General features: G+C 41.0%; 2 protein-coding genes across 2 annotated transcripts in view; both read left to right on the top strand.

The window, feature by feature from the left end:
- Window positions 1-2,197: 2,197 nt before the first annotated feature.
- LOC122738133 (macrophage migration inhibitory factor-like) lies at window positions 2,198-2,545 on the top strand. The gene has a single exon (XM_043980202.1). It carries the CDS (start codon window positions 2,198-2,200, stop codon window positions 2,543-2,545), a length of 348 nt encoding a protein of 115 aa, XP_043836137.1.
- A 2,714-nt stretch (window positions 2,546-5,259) lies between these two features.
- The window catches only part of RTEL1 (regulator of telomere elongation helicase 1), a 100,081-nt gene continuing 85,315 nt past the window's right edge, over window positions 5,260-20,025 (top strand). The window contains 6 exon segments of the mRNA XM_043980203.1: window positions 5,260-5,391; window positions 6,225-6,359; window positions 11,924-12,122; window positions 12,595-12,688; window positions 14,801-14,882; window positions 19,026-19,086. Of these exon segments, the coding sequence (XP_043836138.1) occupies window positions 6,258-6,359; window positions 11,924-12,122; window positions 12,595-12,688; window positions 14,801-14,882; window positions 19,026-19,086 (538 nt within the window). The 5' untranslated portion in view covers window positions 5,260-5,391; window positions 6,225-6,257.

Here is a 20,025-nt window from a genome sequence, read left to right as displayed (position 1 = left end):
GGATCAGAATGCTAAAGTAGGAAATGAAAAGATAATTGGAATAGCAGGAAAGTTTGGCCTGCAGTACGAAATTAAACAGGGTAGAGACTAATAGAGTTTTGTCAAGATGACTCACTGGTCATGGCAAACTCTCTTTCAATAACCCAAAAGGTAACTCTACACATGGACATCACCAGATGATCAATACCAAGATCAGATCAATTATATAGTTTGCAACCAAAGGTGGAAAAGCTCTGAGTATAAAACAAGGTCTGAAGCTAACTATGGCTCAGATCATAAGCTTCTTATTGCAAAATTCAGGCTTAAATTGGAGAAAATTGGGGAAAACCACCCAACATATACATATGACCTAAATAACATCCCTTATGAATATTAAGTGGAAGTGATGAATAGTTTTAAGAGATTAGATCTGAGAGAGTACCTGAAGAACTATGGACAGAGGCTTGCAATATTGTACAGAAGGCAGTAACAAAAAAACGTTCCAAAGGAAAAGAAGAGCAAGAAAGCAAAATGGCTATCTGATAAGGCTTCTAGCTGAGGAAAGAAGGAACATGAAAGAGAAAGGAGAAAGAAAAATATATACCCAACTGAATGCAGAATTCCAGAGAATAGCAAGGAGGGATAAGATTTTTTTAAATGAGCAGTGCAAAGAAATAGAAGAAAACAATAGAATGGGAAAGACAAGATCTCTTCTAGGAAATTAGAGATATCAAAAGAATATTTAATGCAAAAATGAGTATGATGGGGGCAGCTAGGTGGCACAGTGGATAAAGCACCAGCCCTGGATTCAGGAAGACCTGAATTCAAATCTGGCCTCAGACACTTGACACTTACTAGCTGTGTGACCCTGGGCAAGTCACTTAACCCTCATTACCCTGAAAAAAAAAATGAGTATGATAAAAGATAAAAATGGTAGGGACTTAACAGAAGTAGAAGAGATTAAGAAGAGGTGGCCAGAATACATAGAAGAACTATACAAGAAAGATCTTAACAACACCAATAACCATGATGGTATGGTTACTGATCTAGAGCCAGATATCCTGGAAAATGAAGTCAGATGGACTTTAGGAAACATTGCAAACAATAAGGCTAGTAGAGGTGACAGAATTGGTTTAACTACTTAAAATACTAAAAGGTGATGCTGTTTAAGTGCTGTACTCAATATGCCAATAAATTTGAAAAACCCAAAGGTGGCTACTAGATTGGAAAATATCAATCAGTTTATGTCCCAATCCTAAAGAAGGGAAAAACCAATGAATGTTCAAATTACTGAACAACTGTACTCATTTCACACACCAGCAAGGTTATGTTTAAGATTCTACAAGCTGAAAGCAAACCGTCAACAGAGAAAGATCTGATGGTATCTGAATACACATTGAAGTATAATTTTGTTAGTTCCTCTTTCTAAAGTTATTTTGTCTGTTTTCTTTCACAACCTGACTAATGTGAAGATGGTTTGCATGACTTATATTGAATTGCTTGATTTCTTAAGGAGGGGTGAGGAGGGAGGGTGGAAAAAAATTTGGAACACAAACTTTTAAGAAATCAATGTGAAAAAATTGGGGGTTTTTTACATGTAACTTGGGGAAAATTCTAAGTAAATAAATAAAATAAAATAATAAAAAAAAGATTCTACAAGTTGGGGTTCAGCAATATATGAACTGAGAATTAACTGAAGAGCAGGCTCATTTTCAATGAGGCAGAAGAACTAGAGACCAAATTGCCAACATTGGCTGGATTATGGAGAAAGCAAAGGAGTTCCAGAAAACATCTACTTCTGCTTCATTGACTACATTAAAGCCTTTGACTGTGTGGATCATGACAAAAATGTGGCAAGTTCTCAAAGAGATGGGAGTACCAGATCATCTTGTCTCCTGGGGAACCTGTGTGCAGGCCAAGAAGCAATAGTTAGAACCGAACATGGAACAACTGATTTAAGAGTGAAAAAGGAGTATGATAAGGTTATATATTGTCACCTTATTTGTTTAACTTATATGTAGTGAAATACCAGGCTAGATGAATCAAAAACTTGAATTATGGTTGCTGGGAAAAATATCAATAATAAAGTGAAGAAGAACTAAGAAGCTTCCTGATGAGAAAGAAGAGAGGGTAAAAGTTGGCTTGAAGCTTAACATAAAAAAAAACCAACTTGGCTCAAGCTGCCCACTGCTCACTACTGCCCTGCTCCTGCCTCCCCATGCCCATGTTTGTGATAGAGACCAATGTGCTGATCTCTGCAGTGCCCGACTCCCTGCTGAGTGAACTCTCCATGCAGCTAGCCAAGGCCATGGGGAAGCCTACCCAGTACATTGCAATGCACATCTTGAGGGACCAGCTGATGGCCTTTGGGGGCTCCTTGGACCCATGTGTCCTCTGCAGCCTGCACAGCACCGGCAAGATCACTGGACCCCAGAACAAGGGGTACAGCAAACAGCTCTGCAAGCAGCTCACCAAGCACCTCAAAATCCCTGAGGACAGGCTCTATATCAATTACTACGACTTGAACGCTGCCAACATGGGCTGGAATGGCTCCACCTTTGCCTGAGTTACTGCTCCCTTCTGTGTACCAGTGGCCCAAGCATGTGCCCTTTGCTGTGTAGTCACTCCCTGGTTCTTGTGTAATTGGGAAACTAAAGATATTTTAGGTGTAAAAAAAAACCCCAACCCACCTAAGATCTTGGCAACTGGTCCCATCATTTCTTAGCAAACAGAGGGAGAAGAAATGGAAGCAGTGTTAGATTTTATATTGTTGGGCTCAAAGATCACTGCAGACAGCAACTATAGCCATGAAATTTAGATGCTTGCTCCTTGGAATCAAAGCAATGGCAAATCTGCATAGCATACTAAAAAGCAGAGATATAATCTCAATGACAAAGGTCTGTATAGTCAAAGCTTTGGCTCTTCCAGTAGCAATGTATAGCAGTGAGAGCTGCACTAAAAGCTGAGCAATGCAGAATCAACACTTTCAAATTATAGTGCTAGAGAAGACTTTTGAGAGTCCCTTGGACAGCAAGGAGATCAAATCAAGCAATACTTAAAGAAATCAATTTAAGCAACAGGACTCATTGGAAAAAATCCTCATGTTGGGAAAGATTGAAGGCAAAAGTGGGGCAGCTAGGTGGCACAGTGGATAAAGCACTGGCCCTGCATTCAGGAGTACCTGAGTTCAAATCCTGCCTCAGACACTTGACACTTACTAGCTGTGTGATCCTGGGCAAGTCATTTAACCCCCATTGCCCCGCCAAAAAAAAAAAAAAGATTGAAGGCAAAAGGAAAAGAAGATGTTAGAGGAAGAGATGGATAGTGTCATGGAAACAGTGAACATGAACTTGGATAGATTTCAGGAGATAGTGGAGGTTAGAAAGACCTGGAAAGCTATGTAGTGCACGGGGTCCTGAAGAGAGTGTGGGACTCAACTAGTTCTTATAATTGGTATTCATGAGAATAGTATAGTAGACAAAGAGTTTCATGCACACACTGGGAGAGCTTGGTGTAGAAATATCGTTCCAAAAGTCTTTTTACAAGCAGGGGAACAAGTACTGATAAGGGAATTAATAGTTACAAGCAAAACAAACTTCGGGCTCTCTAGGGAGTAATTTAAAGGAAAAAGAAAAGAATTTCAACATAAGGAGTCCCTATCAACTAAAGAATGGCAGAATAAACTTTGGTTTATGAATGTAATGGAATATATTATGTTTTAAGAAATGGAGAAAACTCGGGAAACAGGAATTGATGCAGAATGATTTGAGGCAAACTAGAACAGATTATGCATTGACAACATTTAAAAGAAAAACACTGTTAAAAGACTTAAGAACACCGATAAAAGCATTAACCAACCACATCTGCAAAGGTCTTATGATGAAGCACTATTGACAATGGGGTTGATGGACTCAAGTAGCAAGAAGTAAAATGGCCGCTGTGTGGGACCCCTTTTGCTTGATTACACTTAATTATTATGAGGGTTTTTTCTGCTTTTAATTGGGGGAGAGGGGTCAGGGAACCCTGATGCTGATGCTAGAGCTAGCAAGCGAGTGAGCAAGAGAGAATGATTTAAACAATTTTAAAAGTTCAGAGAATACAAAGTTTAGAAGGAAGCACAGCAAAGCAAGGCAAGTTATTAAAGTAATAGGTTGAATTTATTATATGCTTTAAAAAAAAGCAATTGCTATGGAAGAGATTCGGGATTTAATGTATAAATCTGTGTTCTACTTTGTTTTTGGAAATGCTCATATGGGGAGGCGGCAACGGTGTGTTTGTTTAGCTCAGGTTAAGCAGCTTCAGAAAAGAAAATAGCGTTAATAAAGCTAAAATCAAAGAACAGATAATAAAGCTAAAATCAAAGAACAGAGGTAGAGACCTGAGCCAAGGAAAGGAGGGGCTAGACCTCACTTCCACATAGCATACGTAGCCTCAGCAGCAAAAGAAGCTTAACCCACCACTGCCCACCCGGAGCATCACGGGAAGAAGGGAGTGGCTTTCGCTCTGGGACGTGACGTAAGCATCACATGACAACTTACGCCAATGGTTCTCTGCCGCCCGGGAAAGTGCAAATTGGTACACTGCGGAGGACCGAGAGAGGTAAAGAGAGAGAGAAGAGCTCTTGAGAAGGGCTGGTGAGTACTCTTCGGGATCCGTCCCTCCACTGGCGTCTACCCAGTGATTCTGTCGGAAGCTAAGGGAGAAGTAATGGTTTCCGGAGCTAGGAGGATGGATGATCTTTAGAAAAAACTACAGCTCCCAGCAGGCTGCGCGCTGGCTGGCTACGGTCGATGGGAAGGACGCCTGCGTATTACTGTAAGGCTTCAGGCCACCGCTGCCAACTTGGGTCTTGCCAATTTCTTGCACTCTACCGCCCACGATTCTCAGCCACGCACTGATCAGAAAATCAAAAATTTCAGCTGGCAGAGACATAACAGTTTCTTTGGGCTAGATCATTCACCTGCACAGAAGTGCCCTCGACAATATGTTTTCAAGGGTTCTGCTTCTGCTGGTGTAACAAGAAAGGTGGGGGGCTGGCGTGGGGAGAAATCCCACTAACCCTTCAACACTTCCGCAGCTGGCTGGTTTCTCTGGACCTACTTTAATTGATATTTCATGAATTGTTTCCTAGTTTCTCTTGACGGCCTAAACCAGCCTCTCAATGAATGAATGGAACAGCATTTATTGTGTGCTAAAGTCGTGCCTTGAGGCTGTGCTAATTACTGGGAATGCAAATGCTAAAACGGAACCACCCCTTTGTTTTGGGACCCTCCTTTCTGACTGGGGGAGCCTGCACTTATGCAGGAGTGATGGGTGGCCTGAGAAGGAAATTCCCCTTCTGTACTCTGCTGCTTCTACCTATGGCTCTTAGTTCTTCCCGCTGGAACCAACAGGACAAGTCTAAATCCTTAGGTACTCCATTGTGAAATGGCCTCAGTTAAGTGGGACTTTTACTGTCTTAAAGGCCCAGACTTCTGTGGTTTAAACTCTGTGGTTTAAACTCTGTGTTTGAATTTTTATGTAATACCCTTGGCAAAAAACAGGAGGTCCTAGGGTGTTGGTGTAAGAACAAGGCCATAAAATCCACCCCTTTCAATTTCGTAGAAACCCTAGGAAGTCAACTGGGAAGTAAGTAGCAGAGCAGGATTTGAGCCCCTGCTCTCAGACTACAGTTTCAGCCCTTTTTTCCAGTGCACCACACTGCCCCAGTTAGGTCTCTGCTTTTGTGCATACTAGTTGCTTAACTTTCCATTGTCACTTATAACCTGGACATAGAGGCATTGTAGCTTAGTGGTGTTGAAATAAAGGCACATTTATATTCAGGAGACCTTTCATATTGTGGCACCACTATTTACTATTGATTGACTTTGGGCAGATCAGTTTCCCATCTGTAAAATGGGAATAATAATACTTTCTATAGCCTGTCTTGCAAAATTGTTGTGAGGAAAGCCTTTATAAACCTTAAATGCAAAAACCTTAATGCAGTTGTAAATGTCAGCCATCATCTCTCTCCTTTGGGAGGCATCCAATTCCGAAGATGTAAAATTAACTGATTGAGAGTGCATTGAACATCCCACACTGGGAGGTTGTTCACAAATTCAAGTTGTCATTATTATTCTTTACAAACGTTATTTACGGAAAATTGTTATTTATAAAAGCTGTTTACCTTCATCAGTGTGGACAGAAATGTTCAGAAGTCTGGGGTGATTTTATGGATTTTTAATAGCAAATATATTGAATTTCAGGAAATTAGGGAATCATACTGGAAACAGGTAAAAATGCCCAAGATAACATTAAATGGAGTTACAGTGGATTTTCCTTTCCAACCATACAAATGTCAAGAAGATTATATGGCTAAAGTCTTGGAGTGCCTACAGAAGGTAAGATATACTTAGAATTTTTGTTTGAGTCATGAGTTCATGTTAAGACTATTGTTCAAAAAGCACCCAATTTATTATTTATTTCTTATATATTTGTTCCTCCCTTGCCCCCTTATGTAAGTTTATTTTCTATTTTATTTTGAAAAGCAAAACAGTAAGCCTGGAATACCAGAATGACAAAGGAGAAGTGCTTAATCAGTTGGAAGAATTCTGGCTCACCTTCTAACCCATTTTATTTATTGATTTTTCTTTGGTATCTTTTGTTTTTACATGCCCTTTATTTCCAAATGTATCTTTCTCCTCTTTCCTTCCCCTACCCAGCGACCTGTCCCTTCTAAACAAAAATTTAAAAAGAAAGAGGGGGAAAAAAGCAGTTCAACAAACCCTACTAAACAAACACATCAGTCCTGTGGATATGCAATATTTCACATCTGTAGTCATAGAATCATAGTTTTATATCTGGATGGATCCTCAAAAGTTTATCTAGTCCAATCCCAAATTTCCACCTCTGCAGTGACTTAGTTAATCTACCAGGAGGAAAGTCCATTTTTTTTTTTCAGTTCTTCTCTGCTTCCTTCTACATTTTAAAGTAGAATCATGATAATATATTCTTTGTGTCCTTGCCATTAAGTTCAATTAAACAAGTATTTATTCCTGTTGTTTCTCTCTCTCTCTCTTTTTTTTGGAGGGGCAATGGGGGGTGTGACTTTCTCAGGGTCACGAAGCTAGTGTCAAGTGTCTGAGGTCAGATTTGAACTCAGGTCCTCCTGAATCCAGGACCGGTGCTTTATTTACTGCACCACCTAGCTCCCCCACCCCTCCCCGTTATTTCTCTTCTTTGTACTTTGTAATATGTTTGACTATCTTTGACAGTTTGTTCTTTTTATTGATTTTTAATTATATCTTATTTTTCAGTGATACTTTTAAAATTTTACATTTCTTTTCAAATACTTCCATTCCTGCCCCTATCCCATTGAACCATCCTTTGTAGCAAAGATTCAAAAAGAAATGGAGGGCAAGCAATTTAAAAAGCCAACCATCACATGGGTAATTTCTTTTTATTGAATAGAATTTTATTTTCCAAAATATATGTTAAAAACAAATTTTAACATCAATTTTTTTTTTAAATTGTGTTCCAACTTCTCTTCCTCCTCCATTCCCATCCCCCCCCCAGAACTCAAGCATTTCAAAATAAGTTATACATGAGTAGTCGTGGAAAACATTCCCACATTAGCTAGGTTGTGAGAGAAAACAGTCAAAAAACTTACTCCTCCCAACTGGGTGTGAATGTTATTCTCTCCATGACCCAACTCTGATGAGTTTAAGGTCTTTGAGCTAATTCTATGTACCAAATTTTCTTCCTCCCTCTCTCTTCAACCCTCCCTATGAAATCAAGCAATTCAATATGTCATACTTGTGCTGTTATGCTGAACATCTTTACCTTTCTTAAAAGTATTTTGCTTTTTACTTCTCTCTCCCTGAATCTGCCCTTCCCTCCTTCCCCTCTCTCCCCCCCCCTTATCTCCCTCCCCTCCCTCAGGGCAAAAATATATTACTATACCCACTTGAATATATATGTTAGTCCTTCTTTGAGTCAATTCTGATGATATTAAGGTTCACTCACTCCCCAATTCCTTCCCCCTCTTCCCCTCCCCTCCATAAGCTTTTTTCTTGTTTCCTTCATGTGAACAACCTCTCTCCAGACCATCTCTCCCCTTCCCCCTCCCCCAGTCTATTTCTCCTACACCTCAACCCTATTTTAAGGATGTCATTATGGGTTAGTTAGGTGGTACAGTGGACAATGCACTAGCCCTGGGCCCAGGAGGCCCCAAGCCCAAATCTGGCCCCAGACATAAGACACCCCACAAAGAACAAAACATAACATCCCTTTGTATTCAGTTCAGACCTGTGTCCTCTGTTAAATCCTTACAGAGATAGTTCTTTTTTTTTTTTTTTTAAGTGAGGCAGTTGGGGTTAAGTGACTTGTCCAGGGTCACACAGCTAGTAAATGTTAAGTGTCTGAGGTTGGATTTGAACTCAGGTACTCCCAACTCCAGGGCCAGTGCTCTATCCACTGCGTCACCTAGCTGCCCCACTGAGATAGTTCTTATGAGTTTGAAGTATTATCTTCCCATGTAGGAATATAAATAATTTGATCTTTTAATATCCCTCATGAAGTCTTTTTCCTATTTATCTTTTTATGCTTCTCCAGGGTCTTGTATTTGAAAGTCAAATTTTCTATTCAGTTCAGGTCTTTTCATAACAAATGCCTGAAAGTCTTCTTTCTCCTTGAAATTCCATGTTTGCCTCTGAAAGATGATGCTTAGTTTTGCTGGGTACGTGATTTTTGGCTGTAGTTCCTTTGCCCTCTGGAATATCTTATTCCATGCCCTCCGGTCCTTTAATGTAGAAGCTGCTAGATCTTGCTTTATCTTTATTGGAGCTCCACAGTATTTAAATTCCTTTTTTTCTAGCTGCTTGCAATATTTTCTCCTTGACCTGGGAGTTCTGGAATTTGGCTATAATATTCCTGGAGGTTTTCCTTTTGGGATCTCTTTCAGGAGGTGATCGGTGGATTCTTTCAATTTCTATTTTAGCTTCTGCTTCTAGAATATCAGGGCAATTTTCCCTCACAATCTCTTAGAGGATGGTGTCTAAGCTCTTGTTTTGGTCATGGTTTTCAGGTAGTCCAATGATTTTCAAATTATCTCTCCTAGATTTATTTTCCAGGTCAGCTGTTTTTCCAAGGATTGGATTTGCTTTACTGTGTCTTGGTTTCTCATAAGGTTACTAGCTTCCATTTGTTCAATCCTAATTCTTAGGCAATTATTTTCAGCAGACAGTTTTTTAATCTCCTTTTCCATTTGGCTTTTCAAACTGTTGACTTTTTTCTCATGACTCTCCTTCATTGCTCTCATTTCTCTTTCCATTCCTTCCTCTCTTTCTCTACATCTTCATTCTATCTCTCCTACTTTCTCTTCAAAGTCCCCTTTGAGAGCTTCCATGGCCTGAGACCAGTTCATATTTTTCTTGGAAGCTTTGGATGTTGGAGCTTTGACCCTATTATTATCTTCTTCTTCTGAGGATGTATTGTGGTCTACCTTTCCCCCAAATAAGTTTTCAATGTTCTTCTGCTTTCTCTGCCTACTCATCCTGGCTTACTATTTCTTGGCTTTTTACTCCTTAAAGTGTAGCGCTGCTTCCAGGACACACTGTTCATGCTACAGCGTGGCCCAGGGGGTGATTGGGCTTCTTCTCAGCCTGCCTGGCTTGTGAGTAATCACAGCTGCTTTCTCTTTGACCCGGAAACAGAAGTCTTATTGAACTCTGATTCTCTATGGTCAGAAGCTTGGCGTGCTTTTACCCCTCCCCTGCTGGGCCACCACCACTCAATTCAGCCCACTGGTTCAGACCCAGGGCGCTTTTCCCCAACTCCAGTAGATACTGCCTCCACTTCACCCTGGCCTACCTCCGAACCCCCTCACCAGTCCGTGATCGGAGCCTCAGAAGCTGTCAGTGCAGAAGACTCTGACATGCACTGGAAGCAGTGTCCCTGGCTGGGTCTGGACTGTGCGCTGAGCTGTTCAGCCTGATCAGTAGGTGGTCAGAATTGTCCTCTTGCAGAGAAATAGTCTCACTTTGTTCTTATGTGCATTAGGCTGTTCTGGGTTTTGATTTTTTACTGCATTATTTGAGTGTGAATGGGCGGGTTTATCTGGAGCTTGTGGAAGTCACAGCCTCTCCTCCGCCATCTTGGCTCTGCACCCCCCCCCCCCCCCCACATGGGTAATTTCTAACAGAATTTGAAATATGCTTTGTCCTTAGTTTCCCCCATCTGAACATTTATTCTGGTTATGGTGCTGGAACTGAGATTCCTGTGCGCTGTTAGCATCTGGCCTGGGTTTTTAGCTTTGGTCAGCTGGTTTGTTTTAACAAAGTGGAGACTTGGATCCATTTCAACCCCAACTCAGTTCACAGCTTTTGCAGAACTGTAGTATTAGCTTTTCATTGAACCTCATGATTATAGGCATTCAGATAGGAGATTTGGAGATTTGTTTTGGGGCTTTCAGACAAGGCAACTGGTTGAAAGCCTAAATTCAGAATTGCAGAATTATTTGTTAGAGGCTCCCCAGCAGTATACCTTGATGTTAATTTTTTTTTTAAGTGAGGTAATTGGGGTTAAGTGACTTGCCCAGGGTCACACAGCTAGTAAGTGTTAAGTGTCTGAGGCCAGATTTGAACTCAGGTACTCCTGACTCCAGGGCCAGTGCGCTACTCACTGCGCCACCTAGCTGCCCCTTGCTGTTAATTTTGTTTGTTTTTTAGTGAGGCAATTGGGGTTAAGTGACTTGCCTAGGGTCACACAACTAGTAAGTGTTAAGTGTCTGAGGCTGGATTTGAACTCAGGTACTCCTGAATCTAGGGCCGGTGCTTTATCCAGTGCGCCACCTAGCCGCCCTCCTTGCTGTTAATTTTGAGTTGGAATATACTATCACATTTTAGTTATTCAATGAAAAAAGATGTTAGGAGCAAGTTAAGTTGTGATTTGTGGAAGTAGATTGAGAGTTTCAACTTAAATTGCAACATTTCAGGGTTTACTTTCCTTGCTTTATAAAGTACTACCTCTTGCTTGGTCAGTTTTGAATCAAGAATGTGTGAATAGGAGCAGCTAGGTGTCATAGTGGATAAAGCACTGGTCCTGGATTCAGGAGTACCTGAGTTCAAATCCTGCCTCAGACACTTGACACTTCCTAGCTGTGTGACCCTGGGCTTAACCCTCTTAACCCTCAATGACCCACCCAAAAAATATGTGAATGAAAAACCATTTATTAATTGTTTACTAAGTGTCAAGCATTGTGGATACATACACAGATAGAGACCTTGCCCTTGGGGAGATTACATTCTTTTTTTTTTTTTTTTTTTGGTCTAGAAGATTATTGGGATGGTTGAGTGGTGCCAGAGAGGAGCTGGTTGACATTCCCCTCCCAGGAACTGGGGCGGAGTTGATTTAATCATGGTTCCCAAATTTGGAGGAAGGGCATGGTGTATGAAGCTGCCAGACAGCTGAGTATGGCTGGGGAACAGAGTGAAATGAAGTAAGCCCTGGTTTTTCCTGAAAGAGGGCTAGGTATCAAGACAGACATTCCAGAGATGAAGGAGTTTCTTGCCTGTGGTTTCTGGTCTAGGCAGCAGAGCTGCAGTTACAGCCCATAGCGGAGATGGTTAGGGCAGCAGGAGCCAAAACATGCACTACACAGGTACATAGACAGCATGCTGTAGTGAGAAAATAGTGAATTTGTGTTTAAGCTCTGGCTTCCTACTCTTTCAAGATATGTATGTGGTTGTGGGCATGTCACCTAACCTCACTGAACCTCAGTTTCATTTGTAAAATAAATGCCTAACTGTTGCATGCCTATCTATTAAGGATGTTGTGAGGAAAGTGCTTTGTAAACTTTAAAGTGTCATGAATATGAGGGGAAATGCAGATACTGTTCTGCCTCTGTGATGAACATGGCCCCTCTGAATTGACCTTTTTGCCATTTCCTCATTTCCCTGGTCTTCAGAAGGTGAATGGCATTCTCGAGAGCCCCACAGGAACAGGGAAGACACTTTGCCTTCTTTGTACCACTCTGGCTTGGCGGGAGCACTTTAAAGACACAATCACTGCCCGAAAGATCGCCGAGAGGATGCAAGGGGTGGAGCTCTTTCCTGACAGACCAATGTCATCATGGGGCAATGCTGCCACAGATGGAGATACCACAGGTACTACCTCCCCTTGCCTCCACTACCCTTTGTCAGGGAATATCATCTGATAGCCCAAGCTAGAGAAGAAATGAAGGAGATTCAGGACTGAGATGCATGTTCTCCCATTCTCTATCTTTTGAACTCAGGTCCCCCTAACCTCAGGGCCAGTTAGTGCACTATCCACTTTGCCACCTAGCTGCCCCTACCTTTTGAACAAAAGGGATATGAGAGTATTTCTGGCTGTCTTGTTTCTCACTACCCTTTCTAAATTTAAACCTGGGGTTAGAACCTTTTATGGTAGTCAAACCATCTACTTATCTCATTTCTAAGAGAAGATTATCTTAGGTTGTAAAATTCTCCACTGTCTATGAGGGAGAGGGAGTTGTTATCTGAATGCTAATTTTATGAAAAATAAATGTGTTATCTTAGACTATTCCTTGTGTAATTATTTTGTTTTTGCTTCCTCTGCCTTGATTCCACACTTTGTCAGCCTATTACACCGATATTCCCAAGATCATTTATGCCTCCAGAACCCATTCTCAGCTCACTCAGGTCATTAGTGAGTTAAGGAACACTACTTACAGGTGGGTATATCAATAAACATAAGAATACAATAGATACAGTCTTGTGTAGGAAAAAAGAAGGTCTTATTTTCTAAAGAGCTGAACCATTATAGTTAGTCCCCAGTGATGGATGAATTTTTAATCTGTTTTTTGAATTTCAGTATTGAATGCCATTTTCTTTTGAGAAATGATTTTGTTTTGGGGTTGTATGCATTCTACTTTATCTTCTTGCTCATCTCAATTCATTTCTCCTGAGTTAGAGGAGTGTAGGCTAATCTATCTACCCTTATTTTCTTTAATGAGTTGAAAGTTTTGTGTTTTTAAAATTAAGCTAGAACTGTGTTTTCTAAATTAATTGCTATTGCACCAGTTTTGGCAGTAAGCATTTGGCAGAAAGCAGAGAGAGAGCTTCAGCAGGAGAAAAGCATGTGGTCTCACGGAGAGTTCAGAAGACCTACAAAACTTACACTGTCCTAAGAGGGGAAGCCAAGAGGAGAGAGCTCATCCAGAGAGAGCTCATGGACTTTGCCAAGAGTTTTTATTCTCTTTTGATAGAGGCATTGATCCAAGCTAATTGGTTAGCATCATTCAATTCCATTGGTTGGCATGACTTGAGGGTGGTCTACATTAAAATGAACTCTACAGATGACATCAGGGAAAGACCCTCACTCAAGTTCCTTAAGGCAAGGTCTATTATCTGGTTGTGGTTTGATCCCATCTGTTCACTGAGCTAGGCAGAAGAATCAATCTCCATTTCTTTTGTTCCCTTGGGTTTGTCCCGGTCAAGATCTGAACCTTCTGGAGTGGGGGAGAGAAAGGACTGAGGAACTGATCTCTGGGTTCACCTCCCCGACACCCACACACACAAATCCATTATAATTATTTTCTCACAGTTTGGAGCCAAAATGAATGCTTGGCATCATGTTTCAAGACACTTTCTCAGGTTAGGAGTAAGTAGCAACTCAGATGTTTAGGTTAGGGTTCAACATGTATGTTCCTTCTCTGTAAATTTCCATGATCCTGATCTTGTTTGTTGTGGTTCTCTGGTTCCATCTCCAGTGGAAATAGAGCAAGCCTCTTGTGCTTTGAGGACTTGAGGGAGCAGCTCTCCGCAAAACTTATTAAATGGAGATGGTAGGGATTTTGATTAGAACTCAAAAAGGAAGATTCATTTGTCTGTCTTTCATCTCCTGCCTCTTACTAGGCTTGCAAAGTGAGGTCATTATTATATAATACTTGAGCATCATTTTTTCTCTTCTGCCTCCTCACTCCAGTCCATGCCTCCACCCAGCTTAAGAAATCTACCATATCTAACCCCACTGACTCCTCTTCCTTTAACAAAACTGCCTGTGTTAGAGGAAGATTTAAGGTGATCCATTTAAGATGGAAAAGAGCCATTCAGTAATTGCATGTAAATAATGATAACCATTCAAATATATATATGGCTTTTAAAAACTTTAAACATTTTTATTCTGCACTTATCAAACTCCAAATAAAATTGGCGTTTCCTACACATTGTAGAACAAAAAAAGGTTGCTATATATGAAACTTTAGGTCTCTCTCTCTCTCTCTCTTTTTTTTTTTTTTTTTTAGTGAGGCATTTGGGGTTAAGTGACTTGCCTAAGGTCACACAGCTAGTAAGTGTCAAGTGTATGAGGCCGGATTTGAACTCAGGTATTCCTGACTCCAGGGCCGGTGCTCTATCCACTGTGCCACCTAGCTGCCCCCAGGTCTCTCTTATACAGAGTTTGCTTTTCTTTTTGAATATTTTTTGTTTGTTTTCTTTTGCTGGACAATGAGGGTTAAGTGACTTGCCCAGGGTCACACAGCTAGTAAATATCAAGTGTCTGAGGCCGGATTCGAACTTAGGTCTTCCTGAATCCAGGGTCGGTGCTTTATCCACTGTGACACCTAGCTGCCCCCTTCTTTTTGAATATCTAACAACTTCAGCCTAAGGTTTTCAAAGCCCTACTGTCCATCTGTACTTTCTTGTCTTCCTATAGCTTTATAGCTAGCTACCCTGTCTATGCTTCTTCTCTGTATGTGTCTGGTTTATGTCTGAGCCATGACTTACAATCTGTTTAGTGGACTTTCTTCTTTGTTCCTATTAACTGTACATTATTTTTTAACTAGGCCAAGGGTGTGTGTACTGGGCTCTAGAGAACAGCTGTGCATCAACCCTGAAGTGAAGAAGATAGAAAGTAACCACATACAGGTAGGAACTTGGCATTTTCTATGTTGGATTTTGTGAATCTTCAAGTCCTTCCACTTGATATGCCCTTTCCATTTGTTTACAACTCATTGGGAAGTTCAGCAGTATTTTCCAAATGTGTATTGGCCACTTTCTTTATTCTTCTGTGCTCATTGGTGTTGCCCTCAACTTAGCTGCCCAACAGAAGAGTCTTCTCTCTCATTTCTATCCTCCCCCAGCTGCCAAAGCAAGTTTTCTGAAGCACAAGTCTGACCATGTTTGTCCCCTCCCTTAATAAACTCCAGGTGTACCCTATTTATTGCATTTAGAATCAAGTATAAACTCTTCTGTTTGGCATTTAATGCCTTTCACGACCTGGCTCCAGCCTACTTTTCTAGGCTTATGACACTTTATCAATCAGTCAGCATTTATTGAATATCTGTTATGTGCCAAGCACTGTATTAGGCACTGCAGTTGCAAAAAACTAATGATGATGAAAACTGTCTTTATTCTCAGAAACTTACATTCTGTTGATGGAGACAATCCATACACATCTATATCTATTCAGAAGAAATATAAAGTAATTTTGGGATAGGAGGCACTAGCTGCTCAGGGGATCAAGAAGGCTTCTGTGTAAAAGTTGCTCAGTCAAGCTGAATCTTAAAGGAAAAAGATGATTCTGAGAGTTAGAAGAGAGAGTAATTCCAGGCATGGAGGGTGGCCACAGGAACAGATAGTAGAGTACTGTGTGTGAGGAACACCAACAACACAGGTTTGGCTCAGTCATAGAGTGTGGGAAAGGAGGCAATAATGAGTCTCAAAGGTTGTTTTGGTGCATTTCTATTTGGTCTTTATGGAGTAGAGAAATAGTATGGGCGGAGCTGTGCTCAAGGAAAGTCACTTTTGGCAGCTCTGGAGATCAGATTGAAATGAGGAAAGAATTGTGGCAAGAAAGGTGTCCATTGGGGCAGCTAGGTGGTGGATAGAGCACTGGCCCTGGATTCAGGAGGACCTGAGTTCAAATGTGACCTCAGACACTTGACACTTAATAGCTGTGTGACCCTGGGCAAGTCACTTAACCCTAATTGCCTCACCAAAAAAAAAGAAAGAAAGGTAGCCATTGTGATAGTTCAGTTAAGAGTTAATGAAGCAAAAAAAAAAAGTGAAAAAAAAAGCCCTCAGTGGGTGGGGGAAGAGAATATTTGGAACTCAAAATTTTTTTAATGAATGTTAAAAAGTGATAAGAATTCAAAAGTCTTTTTAAAAAGTTAATAAGGGGGGGGGCAGCTAGGTGGCCCAGTGGATAAAGCACCGGCCCTGGATTCAGGAGGACCTGAGTTCAAATCCAGCCCCAGATGCTTGATACCTACTAGCTGTGTGACCTTGGGCAAGTCACTTAACCCCAATTACCTCACCTCCAAAAAAAAAAAGTTAATAAGGGATTGAACTACAGTGGTAGCTGTTTAAACAGTGAGAAGGGGATAAATGTGGGGTATTATAGAGATAGAAACAATGAAATTTAGAAACATGATAATGTGGGGTGAGGAAGAGTGAGGAGTCAGGGGTAATGCTGAGATTGTGAATATGAGAAACTGAATGGAAAACAAAAAGACATGACGGAATGGGGAAATTTGGGGAAAGGCTGAGTTTGAGGAGAAAGATAATGAGCTCTGGTTTGGACACATTAAGCTTGAGATGTCTATGGGGCATCCATTTTGAAGTGTCCATTAAGCATTGGTGTTTTGGACCTGGAGCTGAGGACAGAGAGATTTGAGCTGGATATATAGATCTGGAAATCATTTATAGAAAGATAGTAATGTCATGGGAATTGATGTGATCACCAGGGGAGAGAGTATGGACAGAAGAGAAAGGGAGACCAAAGGGAAAGGGAAAAGAGGAGAAGAAACAGGCCAGAGAATTTAGAATGTACTTCCAGTTAGAGAGTGTGATATGGATAATAATCACGCAAAGGATACTGAGAAAGACCAGTCAGGGAGGTAGGAAAAAATCTAGGAGAGAGCAGTGTCCTGAAAATCCAAAGAAGCGTATCCAGAAGGAAAGGAACATCAGTGTGAAATGGTATAAAGAGGTAAGAAGGCTTCAGATTGACATGAAACCATCAAATTTTGTGGATTTGTTCACATTGGCAATAACATAGCTTCAGTTAATTGATAACATTGGAACCCAGATTTCAGAGGTTAAAAAGGGAAGTGAGAGGAGTGGAAAGCTGACTTTTCTGGTAGTTTGGCCAAGAAAGAGGAAAGATACATGGGATGATAGCTTTAGGGGGTGGTAAGGTCTAATGAAGGTTTCTTAAGGATCAGGAAGACTTGACCATATTTGTAGGCAGTAGGGAAGGAATCAGTAAAGAAGGGGAGTTTTGAAGATTAGCAGGAGGGTGACTTTGAGGGCACTGTAGAAGACAGCAAGGGATGGGATCAAGTGCACATGTATCGAGGTTGGCTTTGGCAAGAAAAAAAGGCCATCAATCTCATTATCAGAGTTTGGGGTAAAGGAGAGAGTGGAGGATGATGTCAGAGAGGGTTTTGTTTGTTTGTTTGTTTTTGGTAGGGCAATGGGGGTCAAGTGACTTGCCCAGGGTCACTAAGCTAGTAAGTGTCAAGTATGGGAGGCCAGATTTGAACTCAGGTACTCCTGAATCCAGGACCGGTGCTTTATCCACTGCGCCATCTACCTGCCCCCCAGAGAATTTTTTATGAAGAGATGGAGAGAAGGACCTCAAACTAATGGGCTCAATTTTCTCAGTAAAGTCTGAAGTGAAGCCCTTATCTGAGGGTTGGGGGTAAGTAGGTAGAAGTCCCAGGGGAGGTTATGAAAAAAGGGAGGAAAGGTGATATAATAGGATTGAAGAGAGAAAGTTTGAATGGTTCCTAGGAGTGGAATAAGGAATCACTTTGGGAGGAATTAAAGGCTTGCTTTGCTGCAATGAGGGCCCAGTTGAGCTAAGACAACCTGAATTTGTAGTGGCTCCAGCTGGTTCTTTGTCTAGCTCCATTCAGCAACATATGAAGAAGAGCAGAGGAGGCAGAGAGTAGGAATAATGTAAAGTTGGTGCTTGGCGAGGCATAAATGACAATAGAAGAGGAAAAGGGATTTGGGAGTAGAAGATAAAATAGAGTAGAACAGGATTGAGATTGTGAAGAAAGGGAAGTAACATCAGAGTAGGAGTAAGAGCCTGAGAAAGTACTGAGGGGTAGAGGGATTGGAGGTTATGATCAGGTGAAGAATACGTTTAGGAGGAGTAAGGTATGTGGAAAGATGGAGTGATAAGAAGTAATGATCAGAGAGAAGAATGATAGAGTTTTTGATTATGGAAATGGAACATTGGATGAGGGAGAAACCAACGGTGTGACTGTTTCTGTGTGTGACTGAGGTTTTTCCTGATCCCCTAGCTACTGGTGCCTCTTCCTTAAAATTACTAGCTCTGTGACCCTGGGTAAATCACTTAGCCCCAACTCCCTCACCAAAAAAAAAAAAAATTACCTTGTGTTTATTTTGTATACTTTTATGCATCGTGATTCTTTCAATAGATTGTAAGCTTTTTGAGGGCAGGAAGTGTTTGATTTTTGTCTTTGTATATTCTGGTACATAATAAGCATTTATTATATAAGTTTGCTGATTAATTGATAGTATTGGGCTTAGATTTCAGTAGCTCTTACTATCTTTATTCCCAGGTCTTAAAACTGGATAGGAGTGAGGTTAGGAACCCATGCTCACCTCTCTTTGTTCTGCTTTTTTTTGGTACTATGATGTGAAGGCACTCCAGGAGAAGTTGTTGCCCCTAGAATCTTAGAATCTGAAGTAACCTTAGAGAAATGACCTTGAACCTCTGGCTGAAGCCACAGCCTCCTCAACAGCAACCAGACAAAGATTCATCCAGCCTCTGGCGAACATGTCCCATGATGGGGAATTCACTTCCCCACAAGACAGTCTCCTGGCCAATGACTGCTGGTAAATAGGCTCTGATCAAATGCAGCAGTCTATTACAATAAGGAAGAACAAAATTGGGAGCACAGCACCCCGACCAGCTGGTCTCTCCAGCCAAGCTGATTTTTGTCTTTCAGATCTTCCGTAACAAAACTCTTCTTTTGCCTTCTGGGCACACTGGGCCTTCAGATGAATACACAAATATATTTTATTTTCCAGATCCATATGTGTCGAAAGAAGGTGTCAACTCACTCTTGTCATTTCTACAACAATGTGGAAGGTAAATAGGAATGTCCTCGGCTGTTTTGGGAGAGGCATTGAGGAAGAATGATCTAATGTTTCTCTTTTGTTGTTAGTGTGCGTATATACAAGGAGTCAACTACTTCCCTTGTAGATGCTCTCTTGGTTGGAGGCAAGTACTAAGAATTAGGACACCTGGGTTCTTTTGCTGACCCTCAATGTAAGCAATCCAGCTCATGGGACTTGCCCTTTGGCCATGTGGGGACAATAATCAGAGATGTATGTTTGAATGATTATTGTCTTTTAATTCTTCAGGGATTCCTACAAGGGATTTATTCCAAGTAGGCCCTAATATAAGTAGTGAAAACCTTGTCATGGTTTAATATCAGCATTCTTCTGTCATGAACTGAATGGTTTAGATTCTGCCTTGAAATTTTGGCATGTTTTAAATTATTTGTCCAATGGCATTCAGACTGGCTTCAACAAGCAGAAAATCAATGAGAAAGTACATCTAAAACATGACTTCTTGAAGCAAATCCTTGATGGTCAAGGTCAGTGCCTCATCTGATGATGGTGATGAATCAAGTTCTATTTACTGGGCTGGTTCTAGAATTAGGCAGCCAGCTTTAGTCCTTGGAGTTTGGTATTTATCATATTCCCTCAACAGCAAATGGCCTCGAGTCTCATTCTGTTACATAAGGAACTGTAATATCCTTTGCAAGTTGTGCTGAATTAATAACAGTAACTCACATTTATCTGGCTTTCTAAAGTTAAGCCACTTTGCTAATAGCAACTGTTAGGTAAGTATTTTAAGTCTTATTCTCATTTTATAGGTGAGGATACAGACTCAGGAGGATGAGGTGACTTGTGAAATAAACTTGTAGCTAGGAAAAAGTCAGCTGTCTCATGTGAAAAATGTTGTGGTTGTGCTGCTTTTCCTGTGCTAGAAAGGATACAGGATTTCCTTTTAAAACCTTGA

This window comes from Dromiciops gliroides, chromosome 2, assembly GCF_019393635.1.
Source record: "Dromiciops gliroides isolate mDroGli1 chromosome 2, mDroGli1.pri, whole genome shotgun sequence".
Taxonomy (NCBI): Eukaryota; Metazoa; Chordata; class Mammalia; order Microbiotheria; family Microbiotheriidae; genus Dromiciops; species Dromiciops gliroides.
The sequence above is the reverse complement of the archived record's forward strand: the minus strand, read 5'-3'. Positions and strand labels throughout refer to the sequence as shown.

Coding starts and splice junctions, on each gene's coding strand:
- LOC122738133 (XM_043980202.1), top strand. CDS start 2,198: ATGCCCATGTTTGTGATAGAGACCAATGTGCTGATCTCTGCAGTGCCC.